Consider the following 23,297-nt stretch of genomic DNA (forward strand, 5'->3'; position numbering starts at 1 on the left):
AACTGGAAGAATAAAAGAGAACAGGGAGAGGGGGTCTAAATTTTTTGTCATATGAATTAGCATTTGATGTCTCAATAGTTGATAACTTGATATAAGCCCCGAAAGCCAAGGAAGGCATGCGGCGAGAGCCTCACAACACTAGTGATGCAGCATCTCTCTATATTAGCTATTTCATCAAGTAAAAAATTCATAATCTTTGCGTTATTTGGTTGTTTTTACATATCAGCCTCCAGCAGAAACCCGAGTTTAACTGAGATGCCCGTGTGCCACACGGATCAGGCACACCTATTAAACCAAATATGCACATTCAAAATCCTCAAGCCCAAAGTGAAACGTTTTTCATGAATAGACTACAAATAGCATATTATGTTATGTACCCAAGAAAATAGAGAAGAGAATGACAAAATACAGTCAATTTAGTTAAACAAACTTTGTGCAAGAATGGAAAGAACCATGACAAATCCACAAACGAATAACACAGAAGGTTTACCTGTGCCTATAAAACTAGTACACAAACAGGCTGCACGACACGTCTTACATCTCATGTGACCTCAGGGTTGCTGTTTCATACTCTTGTCTTTGCTGCTGCGGTTTCAGAACTTGGTTGTCTACATTTTCAATTGTAGCACTACTTGATGGTTTTGCTCCAGCAGGCACGAGACTTTTAAACCAAGCAGGTTGTTGGAATCTAGGGCCGTTTCTGTTCGTACTGCCAGGGGAATCTGGAGATCCCGGGGCGGTATTGTTGGCATTGTTTGAACCGATGCCTGCAAGAAACCGATATGCCACTTTGCTAGCTGTCACAATCTCGGTTTTAGCTTGTCTGAACTATATTCATTTGTAAAAGGATATAAAGAAGTAAAGTAAAGTTAGGTCGCCATAGAAACACTCAAAACACAGAAACGCAACGGTTACACAGAGTACAGAAATGATGCTCACCCGCATAGCTGTTGTTTCTGCTATTTCAACAGCAGTGTCACCGGCATTAGCAAACCTGTTCACCCAACCTGCAAGATAGCGTCTCAGAATGAGGTTTTACAAATGCAAGACATTCAACTCCAAGTGATAAACTAACCTGGAAGTTTAGGGACACCGAGGAGTTCACAGAACTCGTTGCAAAAGTGATTGGAGTTTTTTGAAAGCAAGTCATAGCAGTTTCCAGGCCATTCTCTGCTAAGTTCCCTCAGGATCTGGTTTACTTTGGATTTGGATAAGCTTGTTTTACCGAGGACGATACACTCACGATACGTGTACATTGGGTCCTTTTTGGCAGGGCAACAGAACACACCACTGCCTTGCTCACAGAACCCAAATGACCATTCATCCTCTCCATAAACCTGCCATTACAAACATGTTACAGGTCAAAGTTTGACACTACTATAGAACAGAGAGGCTGCTAGTAGGGCTGTAAACGGACCGAACCGTTCATTTACGTTCATTCGTTTAATAAATGAACGAACATGAACAAGAAATTCCGTTCGACTAACTAAATGAACAAACAGAAGAACCAAAGGCCATGTTCGTTGAATTGTGTTCGTGGATGTTCGATAACGTTTCGTTAATTTTTATTTGTTTATGTTTGTTCATTAAATGTTTGTAATACTTTTTAATGACTTTTCTAATCTTACTATTAACTTTTAAACAAAAGTATATATGAGTATTATGAGACAATTTGTATGTAAAATTTAACATATGAATATGAATGTTAAAAGAACCAACACAAACTTGGTAGCAGGATCGAACCGCTGACACTAAACATTCTCGGTTAGACAAATCAAACAAAAAAATTGCTTGTGTTTGTGAATCGTTCATGAACAAGTTCAGTTCCTTAATGAAAGAACATGAACAAGAAATTTCGTTCGGTTAACTGTTGGTTAATCGTTCACTTGTCCGATAAAAGTGTAACAGACGAACACGGACAACGCCTTGTTCGGTTCGGTTTGTTTACAGCCCTACCTACAAGAGAAATGACTATCAAAAGCATCATCATTAAGGTAATCCATCTGATAAATGTCCAATTACAGGTCAAACCATGTAGCAACAGAGCAACTAATCGCTAATGTTATTCATTTGTGTATGGATGGTTAAAAAGGGCTTTCTTCTCCAAATTCATGATCTTATACACAACTATCCTAAGTGATAACTAAGTTCAACATTACTTGATTCAAATGTACTCAGATTCAAACCAATACTTCAGTCACTACTCACTAATCAACTCTAAAATTTAGTAAAAGCAAGTAAAAATAGATAAATTTAGAAACCTAATTTAACACATTCAATAAACAATACAACAAACAGAAACTAAGTTAGGGGTGGCAATGTTGACCCAAACCCTTTCAAATGAGTCAATTTGAGTTTTTTTAAAAGTCAAATGAGTTGGTTTGGGTAAAAGGTTTTAACTAAATGGGTCAAAATGAGTCATTTGAAATTCCATCCTTTTATTTTCGAGTCAAAATGGGTCGACAAGTTCAAAGAAATGGGTCGATGTGGGTTAGTGTCCTAAGGAAATGTGACAGGTTTCGGATCGAAACGGGTTTCGTACAAGACAGGTTTCGGCACGAAACGGGTTTCAGATTGGAACGGGTTCGGTTCAGGTTTCAAGCCAACAGAGTTTTCACCCGTGACGTGTTGGGTTTTGGTTTCTTTTGTTTCTTTCTGGTCGATTCCGGACTCGTTTTTTTAGTTTTGTTTTTGTTCGGTTTGAATTCTTTTAGTTTCGTTTTGATTGATTTTTTCGATTTCGATTGATGTGGTCCGGTTTTGGCTTTTTGTTTCTTTGTTTCATTTTCGTCGATTCTTTCGGTTTCGGTTCGATTCTAGGTGGTTTTTTTTTTTTATGGAACGAGGACAACGTAGGAAACATTTTAGTGTTTTTACTTTTTTTGTTTATGATTTATATTTTGAGTTATAATTTTTTTATTATTATTTTTGAATATTTTTTTGAGGGTTTTTGATCTTAATAGAAAACCCCTCAAAAAAATCATAAATTACAATATAAATAAAAAACGAAAAATCTAAAAAAAACAAAATGTTTCCGTCGTTATTCTCGTTCACAAAAAAAAATAAAAAAATAAAAAAAAAAAACCTAAAACCCGGTTCGACCCTAACCTATTTCGACCCAAACCAAAACAACCCTTTTTTTAATTGACCCGTTTTGACCCAAACTCATTCTGAGCCATACTCGTTTTGACTCATGACTCATTTCAACCCATGACTCGTTCGACCCAACCCAACCCATTTGCCACCTCTAAAACTAACAATAAGAACCAAAGCTGAAACCCTAAATCATTACAATATGAGCCTAATTACAGCAACATACAGAAATACTTGAACTCCAATGTGAAAAAAAAAAACCGACTAGTCGGTAGTCAGGGTTAGCTGACTAATTTTTAGCTAATCGGCTAAATTAGTCGCTAGTCGGTCCACATCGCCACTAGTCGGATCTAGTAGGACCAAATCGTCCTAGTTGGACCAAAGTGTCACTAGTCGGACCAAATCACCGTCTAATTTCCAGCCAAACTCTGTAAATTACTTAATTACATATAAACTCTGTACATCTATGCAGTTAATGCCAAAAAAATATAAGATATCGGTCAAGGACCGATATTTATTTGAGATATCGGTTATCGCGGTGAGAAATCAGTGGGATATAGATAATTTTAATATCATACAGAATTTATATATATAGCAATTTAACACTAACAGTTCGTTATACTCTCCTACTATTAACCATTTTCAACTTACAAAACACTAACAATTGTAGCAAGTAGGAACTGACTAAGACTTAAAAGTTAAAACAGTAACATTAAACTCTAAAATATGACAAGTAAGACTTAATAAACTAATATCGGGAAAATCAGTGATATATCGGTTAAATAACGGTCCAATATCAGTCAATATCGCCGATAATATCGGGACCGATATTTTACCAAGGGACCGATAACCAATATATCAATGATACATCGGTGATATCGACTCCATAGGTGTACATATATAAAATATAAATTACATATAAAAATTCCAATTCTATTAATTCGGTGCCACAACTGCCAACTAGCGCCCAGTGAGTTCTACAGCACTGCTTGATGCAAATGTACTGAGATTCAAACCAATCATATCTCTACTTAAGTCATTAATCAACTCTACGGTTCTAGAAAGTAGAAACCAAAACATCAAATTAACTAACTATATGAACCGAAATTGAAACCTTAGATCATTAGCATATGAGCCTGATCACTGTAACATACAGAACTAGTCGGTAGTCAGGTTCAACCGACTAATTTTTTGCTAATCGGCTAAATTAGTCGCTAGTCGGTCCAAATCACCCCTAGTCGGGTCTAGTAGGACCAAGTCGGTCATAGTCAGACCAAATCGCACTACTCGGATCAAATTACTGGCTAATTTCCAGCCAAACTCCGTAAATTACTTAATTACATATAAACATGTGTGTGTACATATATAAAAATAAAATATAAATTACATATAAACATTCCAATTCAATTAATCGCTAGTCAGTACCACACCAGGCGCCTAGCAAGTTCTACAACACTGTGTAATGCAAATGCACTGAGATTCAAACCAATCATATCTCTACTACACTCAATAACCAACTCTACGATTAAGTAAACAAGACGAATCTAGAAACCTAACACCAAAACATTCAATTAACTAACTATACGAACCGTAATTAAAACCCTAGATGGTTATAATATTAATTAATTAATACCTGAACGGCACTGTGAAAAATGCCACCGACACCGATACCGTCTTTGAAAATCCGGTTGATCTGAAGGATGGCGTTATTAGTGTTATATGAACCACTGTTTGTGACGTCATATACATGGAGTACAACCTCTGTCATCTTTGAACTTGATTGATTTACAAACCCTAACAAGTTGTTTGAATTGAAATGAAGAATTGATTAGAAATAGAAAGAAGACGTCATGATGACGATGAGTAGTTGTGTTGTTTATGCTTTTGCAGCGTCACGAGTACAAACGTGGGGTCAATAATTAGGCTGAGGGGTGTGGGGCGCTAACCTGGGCGCGTGAGCCCCTCCGCTCGCGCCCCCAGGCCCTAACCCCACACCACCAGGGCGCGAACCTGGGCGCGAACGGGGCTCGAGCGCGAGCCCCCAGGCAGGCGTGAGTGTGGTCGCGGGAGAAGAGAGAGGAAAAGCTGGTGGGCCCGCCCAAAAGAGCCGTTGAGCTACGATTTTTAAAAAAAAAAAAACATTAAAAACTCCTATATAATACCCCAAAATCAACCCATTTCAACCATATCAAAACACAACTTCAATCTCCAAACTCTTATATAATATCCCAAACTCCTATATAATACCCAAAAATGTCTGGAAATTGGTACCCAAACCTAGATTCAGATTATATTGACGACGATTTATGGTCGTCACCAGACCAACCGATGTTTTATTCGGGGCCGCAAGAAACATCCGGCTTTCAACCATCCAACATACAACCGTCTCCTAACTTTGTTGTTCCAGAGACACAAGAATCACACGGTGATGCTACGGGAGCAAGAAGACGCGTCCACCGGAAAAAACAACTTGCAACGGACGGGCCGGGACCGGCTTCGACTCCGATGACGAAACGGAAAACCACTCAGTGGTCATCGGATGAGAAGGAAGCCTTGTGTCGGGCTTGGATAGTCATTTCTGAGGATCGGCGTTGCGGTAATTGTTTTAACGTTTTTAAAAATGATTTTTAATAAAAAAGTTAAATAAAAAAGTTAACTGGAAATCTAATTTAATTATTCATTTTGCAGCCGACTACCAAAAAAGCAAGGTTTTTTGGACAAATGTTAGGGAGACGTTCTATACGCTCGTTGGGAGTACAGAGCGAAACGCCGATATGATTTCGGGTCGGTGGTCCGAAATCAGAAAATTTGTCGGCTTGTTTACTAATCTTTTCAACAGGAACGCCGGTCGTATGAGACCAAGTGGCAGTGATGATTTGGCGGTTTACAATTTCACTATCGAAGAGTGGAGGCAGGAGTGTTTGCGGAGGTATGGGACGGTGAAGACGTGGGACGATTTAAAGTTGTGGGAGAGGTTGAAAAGGTGTTCCAAGTGGGTTGAGCTTGTGGCGCCGGACCATGATGCGGAAGTAGGGCCGAAACGGACTAAAACTAGTTCGTCTGGAGCGTATAGCACTTCCGCCGGGTCGGATTGCCGCGTTGGATTCGACCTAAACATTGCGGGGGAGGAAACGTCTTCACCGCCGAGGAGGCGGCCATTGGGACGGGACGCCAAGGGGAAAAAACCGGCTGAGGGGGGAGCCGTAAACATCGTCGATCTTGTTGAATCCCACAATAAATTCAACAAAACCATGGAGGTGGTCTCTAATGACAAAAAGGAAAAAAGTCGAATGAGAGATTTGGACTTCCTTACAAGAGACTTCAGTAACCTAAATCCGGTCGATCAAATGCTGATGGAAAAGCAAAAGGAACGTATCCGAAAGAGGTTGATCGAAGAAGACCAAGCCGAAGAATAAGAATAATGTTTTTTTAGTACTTTAATTTTTATTTTATTTTTAGATATTAATTTGTTTTTTTTTAATGTGTGTTTTTTTTAATAATTTATGAGTTTTTTTAATAATACGTTTTTTGAATATATTTATAAAAAAATAAAAAAAAAATCCGCTGGAGCCCCTGCTGGAGCCCCTCCACACCAGGGCCAGGGGCTCCAGCGGGGGCTCCAACACCCCCCTTATCCAGTTTCTCTCTTTGCCACACGTCACAATATTATTGGCTGGAGCCCCCACTCGCTCCCCCGTTAGAGCCCCCCACACCCCTCAGCCTTAGTAAAAGCGAAAGGAATGGATTGTACCGTTACTTTTAGATTCCTTAATTTTTTCCTATTTGTTTTAGACTTTGTTTATTAATATTTGCTTTTTATTTGATATTTTAAGACTTGGGTTATACATACACCATGTTGGTTATTCATACATCAGGGTAGCCTATACGAGTCGTATAGGCTCTATACAACTCGTATAGGTGCATAGTCAAGTTATTTTCAAGCAGAAGTGTCAGGTTTTATTCTTTTGTATCGTATAGCCCCTATACGGCTCGTATAGGGCTATATGACTCGTATAAGGTCTATTTGACTCGTATAGTTTTTTTTTTCCATTTTAAAATTACAATATATTAAAAATAACACCCAAGTTGGTTACAAAATAAAAATACACATAACAACGTACGTACAACATGAGTGTTTCGGGGTAACGACTTTTTAGTTTCATTTGTTGGTGTAGATGTTGGTATTATCTTACAAAGCAACACACAAATCTTACATGGTTTGAGAAATAAAATATGATATATGGTCTATACAGGTAGTATACCACTTATACGAGTCGTATAGACCAGAAAAGTAATTAAAAATCTCTTGTCAAAGTACATGCTGGCATGCTGTATATACGAGTCGTATAGATCCTATACGGGTCGTATAGGTCAGACGAGTTACGTAGGCTATACGAGCTGGAAAATCTATACGCTCGTATAGGGTCAATACGACTCGTATAGACTGCAAAAAGCTGCCACACTGACACGTTCGTACGCAGGTCAATAAGTTAGGGCTATACGGCTCGTATAGGGCTTATTCCCACACCAGGGGGCTGGTGTATGCATAGCATGTCCCTTTGAATATTCGGTTTAGAAAGAATTAAAGGAGACTAGTTGCTAATGATAGGGTCGTCTATAAGAATCGTTAAAAATTTTTAGTCCGAAAGTAAAAAAATAAAATTATGTCTTATATGAGTTGAGTAACTAGGCTTAAACATTAAGAATATATATATATTTTTTGCAAAATATATATATATATATATATATATATATATATATATATATATATATATATATTTCCTCCGTCCCATTAAAAGTGTTCACGTTTCCTTTTTATTTGTCTCATTACAAATGTCCACTTTTCAAAATTTATTAGCCAATTTTCAAGATTACCGTTAAACACACACAACTAACATTAATAAACAATATTTATGGACCCAATTTCCGATGACATTATTGTCATTTGATAAGTAAAAAAAACAATAATTTAATCTACCTTAAACTTTTTGTTTTTCAAACTAAGACACTTTGACCGGGACGGAGGGAGTTATATTTAATATTAAAAACAAAAATTCGGGCCTAATTGCCTATTAAAGTGTCGAGCTGGCTGGCCTGGCTAATGATATGGTACTTTCCAATGTTGTGTAACGTAGGAAGTCTTGGTTTTTCAATTGAGATTTGGGCTCTATCATCGGTGACATCTCTTTGGGTAGGGCATGAGTGGTTCAATAAAGGATGAGTGGGATCTTTGTGATCTCTAGTTCGATCTGGGACATCAGGTTTTACTATAAGTGGGCATTCAGGTGGGTAGGTTTTCCCCGAAATTGGTTAAAACTTGAAGGTGCTTAAAGACTCTGTACGACTGAGTTATACCAAATGACTGTGATCTTTTGTATTGAGTCACCTCATGCGGGAAATTTAGACAATTCTCTGTTGATTGACTGTTTAAAAAAAGTTGGTAATGACATCGTTAGGTTTTGGTCTTTTAGACTTTAAAAACTAGTTAAATCACACTTTTGAAGTGTTGGTTATTAATTTCTGTTAATAATAAGTACCACATTTGGTTTTTGTTATGATTAGACACTATGATAACTTTTTATTAAATAACTATTACACTCTATTACTCTTTAAACAACTTTTCAACATTTACGCTCTTACACTTTTCTTTCTATTAATTTTTTACTTTTCACGCCCAACCCCATTGATCTCACTTTCCTATACTAGGTTAATGACACTTAGAGCAAAGGAAATGGGTGGGGTGAAACAAGCTTATGAAATCTTCTCTCTGTCACGTCTACGTCACATCAGCTTTCACATACCTATATCACATCCACATTTTTCACTGGAAATACCCTGTGTGAAACAGAGTATGTGAAACCTCAATTATTTTATTATTATTTTTTTAATCTTTTGTTTTTTATATTATATAATAAAATTTTAATTGATTAATAAAAATTACAATACATTCAAAGACTAATAAACATAAATAAAACATTACAAGAAACGTTACAATAATTTTAAAATAAAAGCATCAATAAAAGTTACATAAATAAACTACTGATTGCTTGAACGAACGTGAATACATTCGATCAAGTCCGCCGTTAATGCGTCATGAATCTCTCGGCTTCGAATTTCTAGACGGTTTCTTCGTATTTTGTCTTCATTGATTTCTTCGTACATAAGCGCATCCTCATCTGGGTTATGTTGACAAATCGCTAACCCATTGTCCTGTGAAGAATAACACAGGCGTACATAATGTTCCTCATTTTCACTTGAGAAAAACACTTGGATGGACGATCCACAATGTGCCACTTAGACTTCAACACCCCGAACGCTCGTTCAATATCCTTTCTTGCCGCGTCATGAGCTTTTTTGTACGTTTGTCGTTTCACGCCGATGGGTTGCGAAAGCGACTTGACAATTGTCGAGTAATCCGGATATATTCCATCGGCAAGGTAATACCCACGCTTGTAAAGCGTCCCTCTAAGCTCAAAAGAGGAGTCCGGGGCCGTCTCGTTGATCCAATCGTCAAATACGGGAGATTGATCAAGTACATTTATGTCGTTGTTTGAGCCGGCAACACCAAAAAATGCATGCCAAAACCATAAGTCTTGGGACGCTACCGCTTCTAGAATAATACTAGGATATGGATGATCACCTTGTGCAAACTGACCATGCCACGCAATAGGACAATTTTTCCAATCCCAATGCGTGCAATCGATGCTACCAAGCATGCCGACAAAACCGTGTTTTTCAGCATGCTTCGCCTGTAACTGTTCAACCTCACTAGCCGTAGGCTTACGTAAATATCTACTACGATACAACAAATAGCTTTAGAGAATTTGTAGACACATGACCTGATGTGTCGAGCCGACATCTTCAAATATTCGTCGAACATATCACTAGCGGTTCCATATGCCATATAACGAATCGCGGCGGTACACTTTTGCAAGGTGGAGAAACCGACTCGACCTCTAGCATCAACCCGTTGGGTAAACCAAGGAACTTCTCGTTCGATGTCGTGTAGTATTCTTAAAAACAACTCACAACTCATTCGAAAACGAGTTTTAAACTCTGAGGCCGTGTAAACACACGGGGTGTTAAAATAGTCGTTTCGTAGTGCTTCGTGCGCAGCCGCTCGGTCACGGTTTAAACGTTCACGTCGGGTTTCGTGTCGTATTGACGAACCCAGAGTCTTCTTGTTGTTGCCACCACTCATTACACCCCGTTGCGAAAGCACGAAACATAGAAGCGTTTTTTTCTTCGCTCGAAGACGAAGAGGAATAAGATGGTGATGACATTTTTAAAAGAAATAATATGGAATTTTGATAGATTATAGAGAGGAATAGAGTAGTTTTGTGTGTTTGTTTCTATAAAATGAGAAGGTATTTATAGATAAAAAAAGGAAATGGAAAAAGTTTTTTTTTTTTTTATTTAATAGCCAACGGCTATATTTTAAAAATATTACCGTTGAATGGGGCCCACATGCATCTCTACACCAACATTTTGGCCGTGAAAGATATGGCGGAGAGGGGTTGCCGCCCCCTTCACGGAGGAAGGGGGTGGTGTTTCGCGCCCTTCACGGCGCCAAAGTAAGTCTCACGGCATCATTTCCACTGCTCTTACGATGTCAATGATGCACTCAACCGTTCCTTGGTGAAATCGAACAAACACAACACCTAGTCAGCTAAGCGACATACTCTCTCAAAACAATTTGACACCGTCATAAGCCTCGATTTCGGGACCAAGGGGGGATTTTGGTTGTTTTCGTGTTTGTTGGAAAAGCTACCGAAAATCGAGTGGGAACATTGCAGTGGTTTCCTAGGCCTCAAAACTTGGAATCATTTCAAACGCTTTACTTTAAGCATCGATGTCTTATTTTAAACATATCTACAATCTAGTCAAAGAGAACACAAACACATAAATTACTAATTGCATATTTCACATATATATATAGTTAAATAGTTAATATAACTATAATTACTGCTTGTATACAAAATTGGGGAGGAAACAACTTTTCAATTAGTTTTCCAACTTAAACTAAGTATTAAAGTGAACAAACTCATTAGTTTACACTATTAAACAAAGTTATACCAATACACGATCTTTATGTTAATTTTATGGGTCATGTAACTTATGAGTTATGACCCCTAAAGTATAAACATATGACAGTAAACAACCAAAACAAATCAACCACTGAACCACTTGTTACCTACCCTCACTGGTCAACAACTGCGAAAAGACCTGGTTCGTTTTCAAGCCCGAAACCGAACCATCAGCATTGCTCGGTTCAGCACCCGACACAATTTCTGGTGTACCCGAATGACCCGTGGTCGCTGCTGCATCCACATTTTCAGTTTCCTGAATCTGAAGTACATATTCCAAGTTCCACAACACATCACCCATAGTCGGTCTGTCGACACCATAATCCGCCAAACATTTCTCAGCAGTGTCCCCATACTTCTTCAAAGACCCCGGTTTTATCTCGTCAGCAATACGTGGGTCCACAATCCTTTTAAGCAGACCTTTCCTTTGCCATTGAACCGCCCACTCGCCTAAGTTGACCTCTTCCCGAGCCAGCAACGGGTCAACAGCTGGCCGAGCACAAAGTACTTCAAACAGCACAACCCCAAAGGAATAAACATCTGATTTATCAGTAAGTTGTTGCCTGCGAAAGTACTCGGGATCTAAATACCCAAAACTACCCTTCACGCCCGTGCTAACATGCGTCTCGCTCAAACACGGGCCTGACCTCGAGAGCCCAAAATCCGCCACTTTCGCAAGGTTAGTTTCGTCAAGTAATATATTTGTCGACTTCACGTCTCTGTGGATTATACCCTGTGCTGAACCCGTGTGAAGATAATGAAGCCCGCGTGCAGCCCCAATGCATATTTCAAGCCTCTGTTTCCATGACAACGGAGGTAGATTCGACCCGTATAAGTGGTTCTTTAACGGGCCTTTTTCCATGTACTCATACACCAGTATCATTTCCGACTGTTCTTCACAGTAACCAACTAAAGACACAAGATGTCGGTGTCGAATCTTGGACAAAATGGTAATTTCCGAGTGGAACTCCGGGAGCCCTTGTCTTGAACCGGGAACACATCGTTTTATTGCGACTTTAATGTTGTCACGAAGAACCGCCTTGTAAACTATACCAAATCCACCCGAACCGATTATCAGACTTTTGTCAAAATTATTCGTTCTTGATTGTAAATCGACAAAAGGGATCTTTAACTTGTTAATATTATTCGTTCCATCCGAATATTTACTATGCGAGCTCCCGTGCACACGCACTGGTGTCCACCCGCTGCTCTCGGCTCGTGTTGTCTTTGTTTTTGTTCTTTTCTTTCTCAGTTTCAAGAGAATCAAGATTGCTAATATCACACAACAAGAAACAAAGCCTCCAACAATCAAAGAAACCAAAACCCAAATATTCTTCTTTTTCGTCGAAATATTCCGACTTACAGGCTTCAGTATCTTCATAATTTCCACACCGTTTAATATCGCGTTTTTATTCAAACTCGTACTCAAATCAGACGGGCCGACACTCACCTCCAAAACCCCGGATTCACCCGCATCAACAACGAAATCCGCATAAAACGGAGAGGCCAACACACGAAACGTAAGCAACGAAAGATCAAGATCCTTATACGCGAGCAACCCATTCAAATACACATTAAAATACAACTGATTAAGTGAAAGGCTAACAATATCACAAAAATGCAACCTAACAAAATACTTCACCCCACCTTGCGAATTAGCACCCGAATCAACCGGAAAACCCCATGTCAGATTAAACACAGAGTTTATAGTCAAATCCCCTCTATTCATCTCTCGAGCCGTCATATAAACATTATCCGGCGCGATTTCTTTCGAAGCCCCACCCTCCTGATAATTAGGCGCTTGCGTGGTGGCGACAATTTTTGCAGAAGATTTAATTTTTAAATATTCCTCATCAGGAACCCAAGTCCTCCAAAGGGTATCATTAAAAGGTGTCAATTTAGCACCTCCAACATTAATCCTATAAACAGTTTCCAAAACATGTGATGACAGATTCTTAAACTCTTGGATTCCATTAACACTAACACTCTTTGCCCCATCATCAACAATAAGATCACCCGGGGCCGAAAACACTTCGATCGCGTTAACAAACGCGAACCCGTTATTAGGAACAAACGTTACATCGAGACGAACCCGATCCACGGGTAGTATAAACTCATCAACAACAGTTAACTCGGTACTAAAATGTGACAGTATTAAAACCTCATTTGCGAAAACACTAAAATTCATATTGTGTGACTTAAAATTAAAGTCACGTGTGTTAAAAGGTGAGAAGTGTAGACGTATTAAATGGGTACCGGTTTTGTTAATATTAAAATGATAAGTTGTGAGAGTAGTGAATACCCGAGCGGTAGAGTAAAGCTCGGGTGAGTTCGGGTTTGGGTTTGTGTTCGGGTTTGAGAGACTGATTGATTTGTCTGAGGAAAGAAAGCCCGAATCGGGTAAAAACTGTCTGTTGATGAATATGGTGTTGGTGTTTGATCCGCAGTTGATGAGGAGATTGTCTTCGGGTGTGAAGGCTAAGGAAGAGATGAAAATGAGTGAGAGGAAGTATGGGGTTATGTATTTTGCAGCCATTTGGTTATGGGTTTGTGAGAGATTGAGAGGTTTGAGGGGTGTTCATGGAGGATGAGATGAGAGTGTTGGGTTGGGTGAGAGAAAGTGAGGCAGTGGAAGTGAGTGGAAAATGGGAGTAAATGGTGGAGAATAAAGAAGGTTGGTGGTGGGGTGTGTTATGCAATTGAGTGTTTATGGAAAGTTTTTAGAGATGATGGTTAAAGTGGATGATGATCTATGAGTGTATGCCAACTTATTATAAAAATAACATAAGATTATTTAAGCATTGGATGATCGGAGAGTGTGTGAGCCGCATCATTGGTCAGGGCACATAAGTTTCGAAGGTACAAACTTTTTTATACATATTACATATATATATTTTTTAGTGTTAAAAATAATGTTATTTGCAATGGTTTATGAGATAATTACATGCTTAGAATAATTTCTGCTTATAATAAATCGGTCGATAAAAGTTTTATCCATATACGTTAACGAATAAAAATTTTCGTTAGCCTACAGGCTTTGTCTCAGCCGATGTATTTAAATTCCTAGAAACAACTATGTATTTAAGAGTCATATCCTAACAAAATCATTATTTCATTTTGACCCAATTACAAATTTTGTCCTTTAAAATAAGACGAATTACGGTTCGTGTCCTTTTTTTAGTTTCCTTGCAGGCGGTGTACTTTAAACTTTTTTTCCTACAAGTTTTGTCCTTTACGCTAACTGGGTTAGAAAAAGTCAGTTAAATCCCATCACGTGAGGCACATGTGAGGGTAGTTTTGTCCTTTCATATATCTCTGCAACTAATACCTTCCCCTCATTTCTCTCTTCTTTCTCTCTAAGTCACCACCATCACCATAAATCCCGGTCACCATATATTCGGTCACCTGTCGAAGATTCCATTCAACCATCAAATGTATATACATACATACATACATTTAAAATCTCTCGACACTTCTGCAAATCCATCAAATTCATCGTTCAATAATGGGAAAGAAGAAGAAATTCATCGACAAGAAGAAATCGGCCACCTTCCAATTAATCTCACGCGACTCCTCCGACCCCAATTACTCCGAATCACCCTCCGGCGACAGAGTATTCGTCAGGGTTGACGGCAACTCTGAAACACCCTTTTTCGACGATGATGACGGTAACAGAATATTCGACGATGCTCCTGACGATTACAGCGGTGATGAAATTACCCAGAAGCAGACAACGGCGGGTCGGTTGCCTGGCGGGTCTTCGTTGCCGGATGATTTGAGACGAGAGATAGTGGAGTTAGGGTTTCTGGATGATGGGTATAATTATTTGGCTCATTTGAGGGAGATTAGGGTTTCTGGCGGTGGGTCTTCGTTTTATCAGAATCCTAAGGCCAGTTTGAACCAGCTTCCTAGTGATGTAAAGGTTAGATTTTTATGGGTTTTTTTATGGTATCTGAGTTTGCATTCAAGTTTTGATTTTTATGTAATTATTTTGAATGATAACTAATTTTGCACTGCTTAAAGAATTGATTTTCCATTCAATTTGATGGTTGAATGGAATCTGCAACAGGTGATCGGAATTTATGGTGGCCGGAATTTATGGTGATGGTGGTGACTTAGAGAGAAAGAAGAGAGAAATGAGGGGAATTTATTATATATATTTTCTTTTCTTTTTTTAAATTTAAGGATACATTAAAATTACAATTATGCCCATCACATGTTTGGCACATGTCATACTTAACTGAGTTTTTTTAACCCAGTTAGCGTAAAGGACATAACGTGTAGAAAAAAAATGTTTAAAGTACACCGCCTACAAGGAAACTAAAAAAAGGACACGAACCGTAATTCGTCTTATTTTAAATGACAAAATTTGTAATTGGGTCTTTCATTTTTAACCTTACAAATATCTCTATCATTCTCAGTTTCCACCTTACACATACACCCTACAGTGACATTTAAACAAAACATTTTCTTTTACTTAATGGGGCCCACTCATATGCAAAAACAACAAAAAATAAAGTCTTTATAGAAGGACTTGGTTACTTCAAACATGTAAAGGCATGATTCTCCAATGTTAAAAAATTTTAACTTAAGGGGTGCATAAGAGATAATCTAAGTGTGTTGATTTTTTTTCAAACTTCTAAGTAATTCAAAAGCTCATATTGACTTATCTTTTGCATTTGTTATTTTGTGTGGATTTCGGAAAGGGTTAGATCGCTAAGTTTTATGTACGCGGTCTTATCCTGCATTTTATGTGGGAGGCTGATTCTCACGACTTGGATTTATTACCTCAAAGGTTCTAAAGCGGCAACCTTACCGCTTTGTACAAGTTGTTAGCTTTTAATTTGTATATAAGCTTTTGGGGTTTCCTACGTATTACGACTGGAATTTGGTATATGCATAAAAACATAAACTTATTAGAAGTTACAAACATAATGTTGCGCTTTACAAAGTTATGTTGTCGTACAATACCACGTCGCTACTGGACCACTTGTACGTCCTGTTCTTGAGTTTTTTTAAAGAGGGAAAGAAAAGGAAAACTAATGATAGTTAAAAATGGGTGTTTTTGAGTTTTATTTAGGATGGAAAGGAAAGAAATAAGAGGAGTTAGGAGGGATTAAATTAATGTATTTTTCCACTAAGTTATCCTTCCAAAAATGGGATGATTACTAAGGATAACTATTTTTTAACATAGTTATCCTTTTCTTTCCTCTAATTTCCTTCAAACTCAAGAACACACCTAACTAAAAAAAAATTTCATTCCCTTCCCTTCCCTTTCTTATCCTTCCCTCTCTTTTCCTTTTCTTTTCTTGGTTAAAAAACTCAAGAACAAGGCGGTAGAGTGTAGTGACAAATCCGACTCATATCGAGCACATCCTAAAACCTCAAATAGCTCACAATTGATGGGTTTTTTTAATAAGTTCTACATTACAACTTGTTTAATACAAGCTTGTTTATAAATGAGTCAAACCCGAGTCAAGGTAAACACACTTGTCGTCTGATTGATTAGCGGCATGGGTTATTATGGGTTCATGCCCAGCATGTATCTTATGTAAATGTAGCTACTAGGTGTGGTTTGTGTCAAAATATCACTTAGCAGAATGACAACTAATCCTCCTGTCTATAACTCAATATTTTGATATAGTGTACGTCCTGATCATTCTCTCTACTTTCGAAACTGAATAGCTTCTGTCTTTGTTTCGTTAGTAAATTACACAAACAATGCTTTGGTTCACCAATACTAAAACTAAGACATTTGTGATTTAAAATTAAAAAATTGAATGCTTGAAATTTGTAGTTCAACATTTTAAAGAGGAATAACAAATTTAGCACATGCTCATTTTATAAATTTAGAATTGTATAATGTAAATCACTAAAGTTGATTGCATATTACAAAATATAAAATCAGACTTATTAGTACAAATAATATAGAGCAACTTTTATATTTTTTTAAATCAAATTTATGAAAAATGATCTTGTTTACAAATAAAGTTCTGAATGTAATGATCCGAAGTGGGACATGCATAAACTTCTAGTCATGTAAGTCTATTTGTTGCAGTGTCAATCTTATCTTATTTGACTTTCTTCTGGAATTGAATTTGCTTAAGTAGCCATTGAAACGTTTTTATTTTTATTTGACTTTTGTAAAGCTAAAATAAATGGTAGGGCTACAGGTGATAATAAGATTTACCTATTATTTTTCTTTTTCTATATGTATATTTTTTTTATAGTTGTATCAATGAGCACGCTTAATTAAAAGGTTGTGTTCAACTTAACGTGACAGGTTTAATTATAGTGGGACCTTTTAACTTATTTATTTTTCAAAAAATATATTTATTTGAATTAATTGCAAATATGGTCATGTGGTGAAACTCAAAACATAGGTTTCAATCCCGTTGTGACATTTTCGCATATATGTGCCCCGTGGCGGTCCTTTTTTTTCACTTTTGGTCAACCGTTAAGTCACAACATTAGTTTGTATGTGAAAAGATACTAATACCCGTGCAATTTGCAACCCTGTGGTTTTTTAAATAAATGCAATTTGGACTCTCGTTTTGTTTAACAATTTTCCTCAATAAATAATAACAAAACCGTCCACAATAGGGTTCGAACACGGGTCTAGCCACACTAAGTAACACACCCGCAACCAACTGGACTAAAATGATTATTGTTAAAACTTTGGTTATATTTATTGAAATAAACACAAATTTCAGTCATATCGACCTACATATGACAACCAAAGTGCCTCATCCATAGAACATTTGCACCGATCCCGGTCAATAACATATTGGAAATTTTTGGACTAATATTAATTATTAGTATACGTTACTAATAAACTAATTATTAACGGGTCCAATGAGTAGATATTAACGCAATATCGATACTTTAAAGTGTGTAGTTGAGAACTTGAACATTGGTAAAAAGAGAAATGGGTTTGTCCCACATTGGTAAAACGCTTAAATTAAAAAAATGCCGCTTTTGTTTTCACTGAACGGGACTCGTCACGACTCGTGGGCCTTTGTTTTCACTGAACATGGATAATATTGTCTCTTGGGATGATTAATGGGTTGAGTTCCCCATTCAACTCTTCATTTACTCGTCGTGGTCATCATTTATTCGTTTGGGCTTTGATTTGTTTGTTTGAAAATTGTCGCTTCTGTTTTCAAAACTGAACGGAGCTCACAACGACTCGTGGGCCTTTATTTTCAGTGATAGGGTATGTTATGGTCTCGTGGGATGATTAAGGGGTTGAGTTCCCCATTCAAGTCTTCAGTAACTCGTCGTGGTCATCGTTTGTTCGTTAGGGCATTCATTTGTTCGTTTGAAAAGTGTTGCTTCTATTTTCACTGAACTGCGCTCGCAACGACTCGCGGGCCTTTGTTTTCACTAAACGGGGATATTATGGTCTCTTGGGATGACTAATGGGTTGAGTTCCCCATTCAAGTCTTCATTTACTCGACATGGTCATCATTTGTTCGTTGGGGCATTCATTTGTTCGTTTGAAAAGTGTCACTCCTGTTTTCATTGAACGGGGCTCGCAACAACTCGTGGGCCTTTGTTTTTACTGAACGGGGATATTATAGTCTCGTGGGGTGATTAAGGGTTGAGTTCCCCATTCAAGTATTCATTTACTCGATGTGGTCATCGTTTGTTCGTTTGAAAATGCCGCTTTTGTTTTCACTGCACGGGGCTCGCAACGACTCGTGGGCATTTTTATTCACTGAACGGGGATATTATGGTCTCGTGGGATGATTAAGGGATTGAGTTCCACATTCAAGTCTTCATTTACTCGTCGTGGTCATCATTTGTTCGTTAAGGCATTCATTTGTTCGTTTGAAAAGTGTCACTTCTGTTTTCACTGAGCGAGGCTTGAAACGACTCGTGGGCCTTTGTTTTCACTGAACAGGGATATTATGGTCTCGTGGGATTATTAAGGGGTTGAGTTCCCCATTCAAGTCTTCATTTACTTGTCGTGGTCATCATTTGTTCGTTAGGACATTCATTTATTCGTTTGAAAAATGTCGCTTCTGTTTTCAATGAACAGTGCATTTTTGAAATAATCAAAAGGTTCGAGATTTGGCAAATTGACTATTTTTTCCTATGCTATTAAAATTTAAGAAAAGATAGCGAACACTTTCGACATGCCACCCCCAGGCCTATCAATGATTCAAACTTTTTTCAAATTTGAAACCTCTGTGTCAGCGTTAACTTTTCCTTCAATGGTGATCAGAACGTTTTATGAGAAACATGTCATACAAAACTATGCTCAAGTGAAGCAAAATATTCACAAATTTGAAACGGTTAACATGTTATTTTTTATTTTATCATTATGGCAAAGTCTAGAAGCCCCTTGAAACATATCAAAATCTTTTTCATGGTATAGTTTATAAAAACATAGTTCTTGAAGAATATCCGTCATTACAATTTAATGTTCTCTATTCCTTCTATGGGTGGTAAATTGATAAATATATCAATAAAGGTAACACATCATCTGTATTTAGGCTGAGTGGTCAGAACTACTATTGTATGAGAAGTTTTCTTCCCGAAATTGGTTCATAACCAAAAATCTTTCAATTATACATATATGATATTGAGAATGAAATTTTCAATAGAAGAAGCGTTCTCGGGTACGTTTTTACACGTGCATTTTTTTATTAAGTTCATTTATAAAAATCATTTTATGATATAAATATAGTCAATTTATGTACACATAATATAGATGCAAATATAGATGTAATACATTTTTTCATATATATTATATAATTTTATAATTTGAATAATTCTGTGTGTTACACGAGCTCTAGAACTAATTAATAAAATATATTACGAATACCACAAAACAGATGAGTCACACTTTGACTTGTGGGTTCTGGGTGTCTAGCGTTATTCACGGATGCACTTAGACCATGTGTAGTCGTAAAGCTCAACATCCAGGGGTTATGCGCCACGTGGCGCCCAGTCAGAGTTATGGTTTTGTACAAAAACAGGCTGTAGTCATAACTCTCCACATCCAGGGGTTATGCGCCACGTGGCGCCCAGTCATTATAATTTTATTTGTTTTTTTTAAATAATAATTCATTTAAATAAATTAACACAAAATTAAAAATTACATTAAACTTCCAAATAAAAATTACATTAAACTAAATTAAAAAAAAATACATCAAATTAAAATAAAAAAACATAAATAATACTAATAAAACTAAAACTCATTTATATTTTTCTAAAATTTTCGCTCGTCGAGTGGCTTTTATAGATTGGACTATCGGGTCGTCTTCGGATAGCTCGTTTGATAAAATCTCGATGTCTTTGTCCATCTCATTCCTTCGAAGTAGGTCGACGACGTCCAAATTTACTTGAAGTCGTTGGGTTCCAAGTTGGTGTAAATCTTGGAGTCGAGAGTTCATTAATTGGAATTGGCTTTCCAATTCGGGATTCGAACCCGTTGCCGACGACGAACCGCCCCTTTCCCCTTTCCTTTGCCTTTGGTTCTTCTACCCCCCGGCCGAGGCATGTCGGTAGTATTCACGGGGTCATTATCGCTTAAGTTGAAGTTTCGAGCGTCGGAACGGGGCGTGTCTGGATCAACCGAAGATGATGTTTTACACTTTTTTTTACGCGGACCACCTTCGCCTTCGGCTTCGGCATCCAACACCAAGCCCCATTTTGGGTGAAACCTCAAGAGGTCTTTCCAAATGCCAAAGTAGTTGAAGGTCCCGCCGACCTTATGTTGAAACTCAACCAACGCGTTATCCATGACTTCCGTGTCTGAGACACCGCTACTCCTAGTTCGATTCATCCGAGAGAAAACCGTATGGAAAGCCATGCATTTGGTGTTTATGTCGCTCCATTTCGACTCTAACGAATCTTTTTCTCGACGCGAGTCCCCGCCAAGGTTGTGAAACCTCTCTATAATTTTGTGCCAAAATACCCCCGTTTTTTGATAGTTCGCTAAAAAAATAAAAACATTACAAGTTTAATGTTTGTTATAAGAAATTTAAAAAAAATATATATGCATTTTAAAAACCTACCGCATTTGGCATCTTCCGATATTTGGCACCAAACACGAGCACATAGTACGCACTCGTCGATACTCAACGATATCACCGTCTTTTTAACCCGAGGTTCGCCGGCGGGCTTCTTTGCTTTTTTTTTCAAACGTCTGCGTTGGCTCGAACCGCCCTCGGGTTGTGTCTCCGGCACGAACTCGACCTCGGGTTGGGTCTCCGGGGCGGGTTGGGAACCCGAACCCGCAAAAATGTTTGTCAATGGGTTTTGGAAACCGGGCACCGCATTTGGCATAGAGTTTTGTAGAAGTGCAAAGTACGCGGCCATTTGCGGGTCATACATTTGCGGGACGGGTACGGTTGGAGTCGAGGCGGTAGATTAGTTCGGTTGTGGATTTTGGTTGGCTTGACGGGCATATTGACCGAAACCAAGAATATTTTGGTTGTTGTTTGGAAACATGATGGTAGAAATATTAGTGTAAATATTTGTGTAAATTGGTAGATTGGAAGGAATGTGTTAAAAAATATGAGTTTGGTTTGTTTATATAGTATAAATATAATTAATTTTTTTTTAAACTCCAACGGCTCCATTCAACGGTAACATTTTGATTCTCGTGCCCATTCTAGCGTTTTAGACACAACGCGGAAAAAAAAAACTTTAACATAACGCAGGGGGGCGGTGTACCCCCCGCGTTTCCGTCCTTGAAGCTACACATAACGCACCACTACGGGTGGTCTTAGTCAAGCTGCCAAACCAAGTTTCTCGACACAACAAAAAGGAAAAGATTAAAAAAAAAGGAAAAATGAATGGTTTTCGTTATTCAAACAAAAAGTCAATATCAAAAGTGCCACTTTCTTTATATTTTTTCAAACTTTAAGAAAATTATGTGACCTGTGGGACCTTAATTTGTACCTACTATTCTTTTATGTATTGTTTTCTATTGTCATTATACTAGCACGTCCTAATTACTCCATATATACATCACTGCATAGAGCATTTAATTATATAGATATGAGCATGACAAAACGGGCTTAGGGGACAAGGCAAGAAGCATTAAGAGGGCAAATTGGGTTGATGTGTCACGAGACGCAAGATTGAGAGAAAATAGCAGCATCATGACCATCTCGAAACAGAGAAGCAACAAAGAAGGACGAAAAGAATTCGACAGAATGAATGAAATTATGAAAGTGGGAGCACCATTTCACCATATCAAAACCGAAGGATGCGAGAGAGTGGGATTATTCCCATCCAACTTAGTGTTAATAAATATAACTAACCTGATATTAAATATTGCTTAGAAAATACGTATAACATAATAATATATTATATTAGTACACAATACATTTCGGAAATACATACATATCAATATATATACTTTTTATTTATCATTCTAATAGTAAAGCAATAACAAAAATGTAAAAGCTGACACATTTAGATACCTAAATCTTATTATTTTGGATCGACACTCTTTATTTGGATATTGTTAAAGAGACATCCAATAATCTATACCAGACAATTTGTCACATCATATTAATCTTAGAGCATCCATAATAGGAGTTTTTAGAGGTGTTTTTGAGAATAGAGCGAGTGACATCGATGAATGAGAGTATGGCATGGAGGAGAGATGGTGTGGATTAGTTCTTCCACAAAAACACCCAAAAACTACTCTGTAAGTGTGATTAAGAGAGATGAGAGATGCGAGATAATTTGTGTTTTTAGAAGGTTATGAGTAGAATATGAGAGAAAAAAAGATGGTGATTGATTGAACATCCCAACTTGGCACACAAAAACACCATGTAAAAATGAGCTTTGACCATCCTCTATAGGCTTTATGGGGGCGATTTGGGGAGTAAACACCAATGAGGGGCGATTTGTGTGTGTGGGGTTGGTTGGGAGGGGGGATGGATGTGAGGCCATCCAACTTCTCTCTTCCTCTCTCTCTCTCTCTCACACACATATATATGTATATATATAATGGGATAACTAATCATAATGACACGTTTAGAAAAGAGACAACAAACTTACATAGCTGTAGTGTGACTCTGTAAAATGCTTTAAAGCCCGCTCTACCGTGGATATTCTTATTATGAATGCTCTTATGATATGAAAATA

General features: G+C 37.7%; 1 protein-coding gene and 1 pseudogene across 1 annotated transcript; both read right to left on the reverse strand.

Moving 5' to 3' along the window:
- Positions 1-296: 296 nt before the first annotated feature.
- LOC143550036 (deSI-like protein At4g17486) lies at positions 297-4,985 on the reverse strand. Its single transcript, XM_077040777.1, has 4 exons — positions 4,727-4,985; positions 1,076-1,337; positions 940-1,007; positions 297-828 (listed from the first exon to the last, which is right to left on the reverse strand). The coding sequence occupies exons 1-4, from the start codon at positions 4,859-4,861 to the stop codon at positions 535-537; spliced, it is 759 nt and encodes a 252-aa protein (XP_076896892.1). The 5' UTR covers positions 4,862-4,985; the 3' UTR covers positions 297-534.
- A 6,298-nt stretch (positions 4,986-11,283) lies between these two features.
- LOC143550058 (putative receptor-like protein kinase At5g24010 pseudogene) lies at positions 11,284-13,797 on the reverse strand (annotated as a pseudogene).
- Between the last annotated feature and the right edge of the window lie 9,500 nt (positions 13,798-23,297).

Source organism: Bidens hawaiensis, unplaced genomic scaffold (genome assembly GCF_021521415.1).
Source record: "Bidens hawaiensis isolate Kalapana, Puna unplaced genomic scaffold, B.hawaiensis_p1.1 tig00015918_1, whole genome shotgun sequence".
NCBI lineage: Eukaryota > Viridiplantae > Streptophyta > Magnoliopsida > Asterales > Asteraceae > Bidens > Bidens hawaiensis.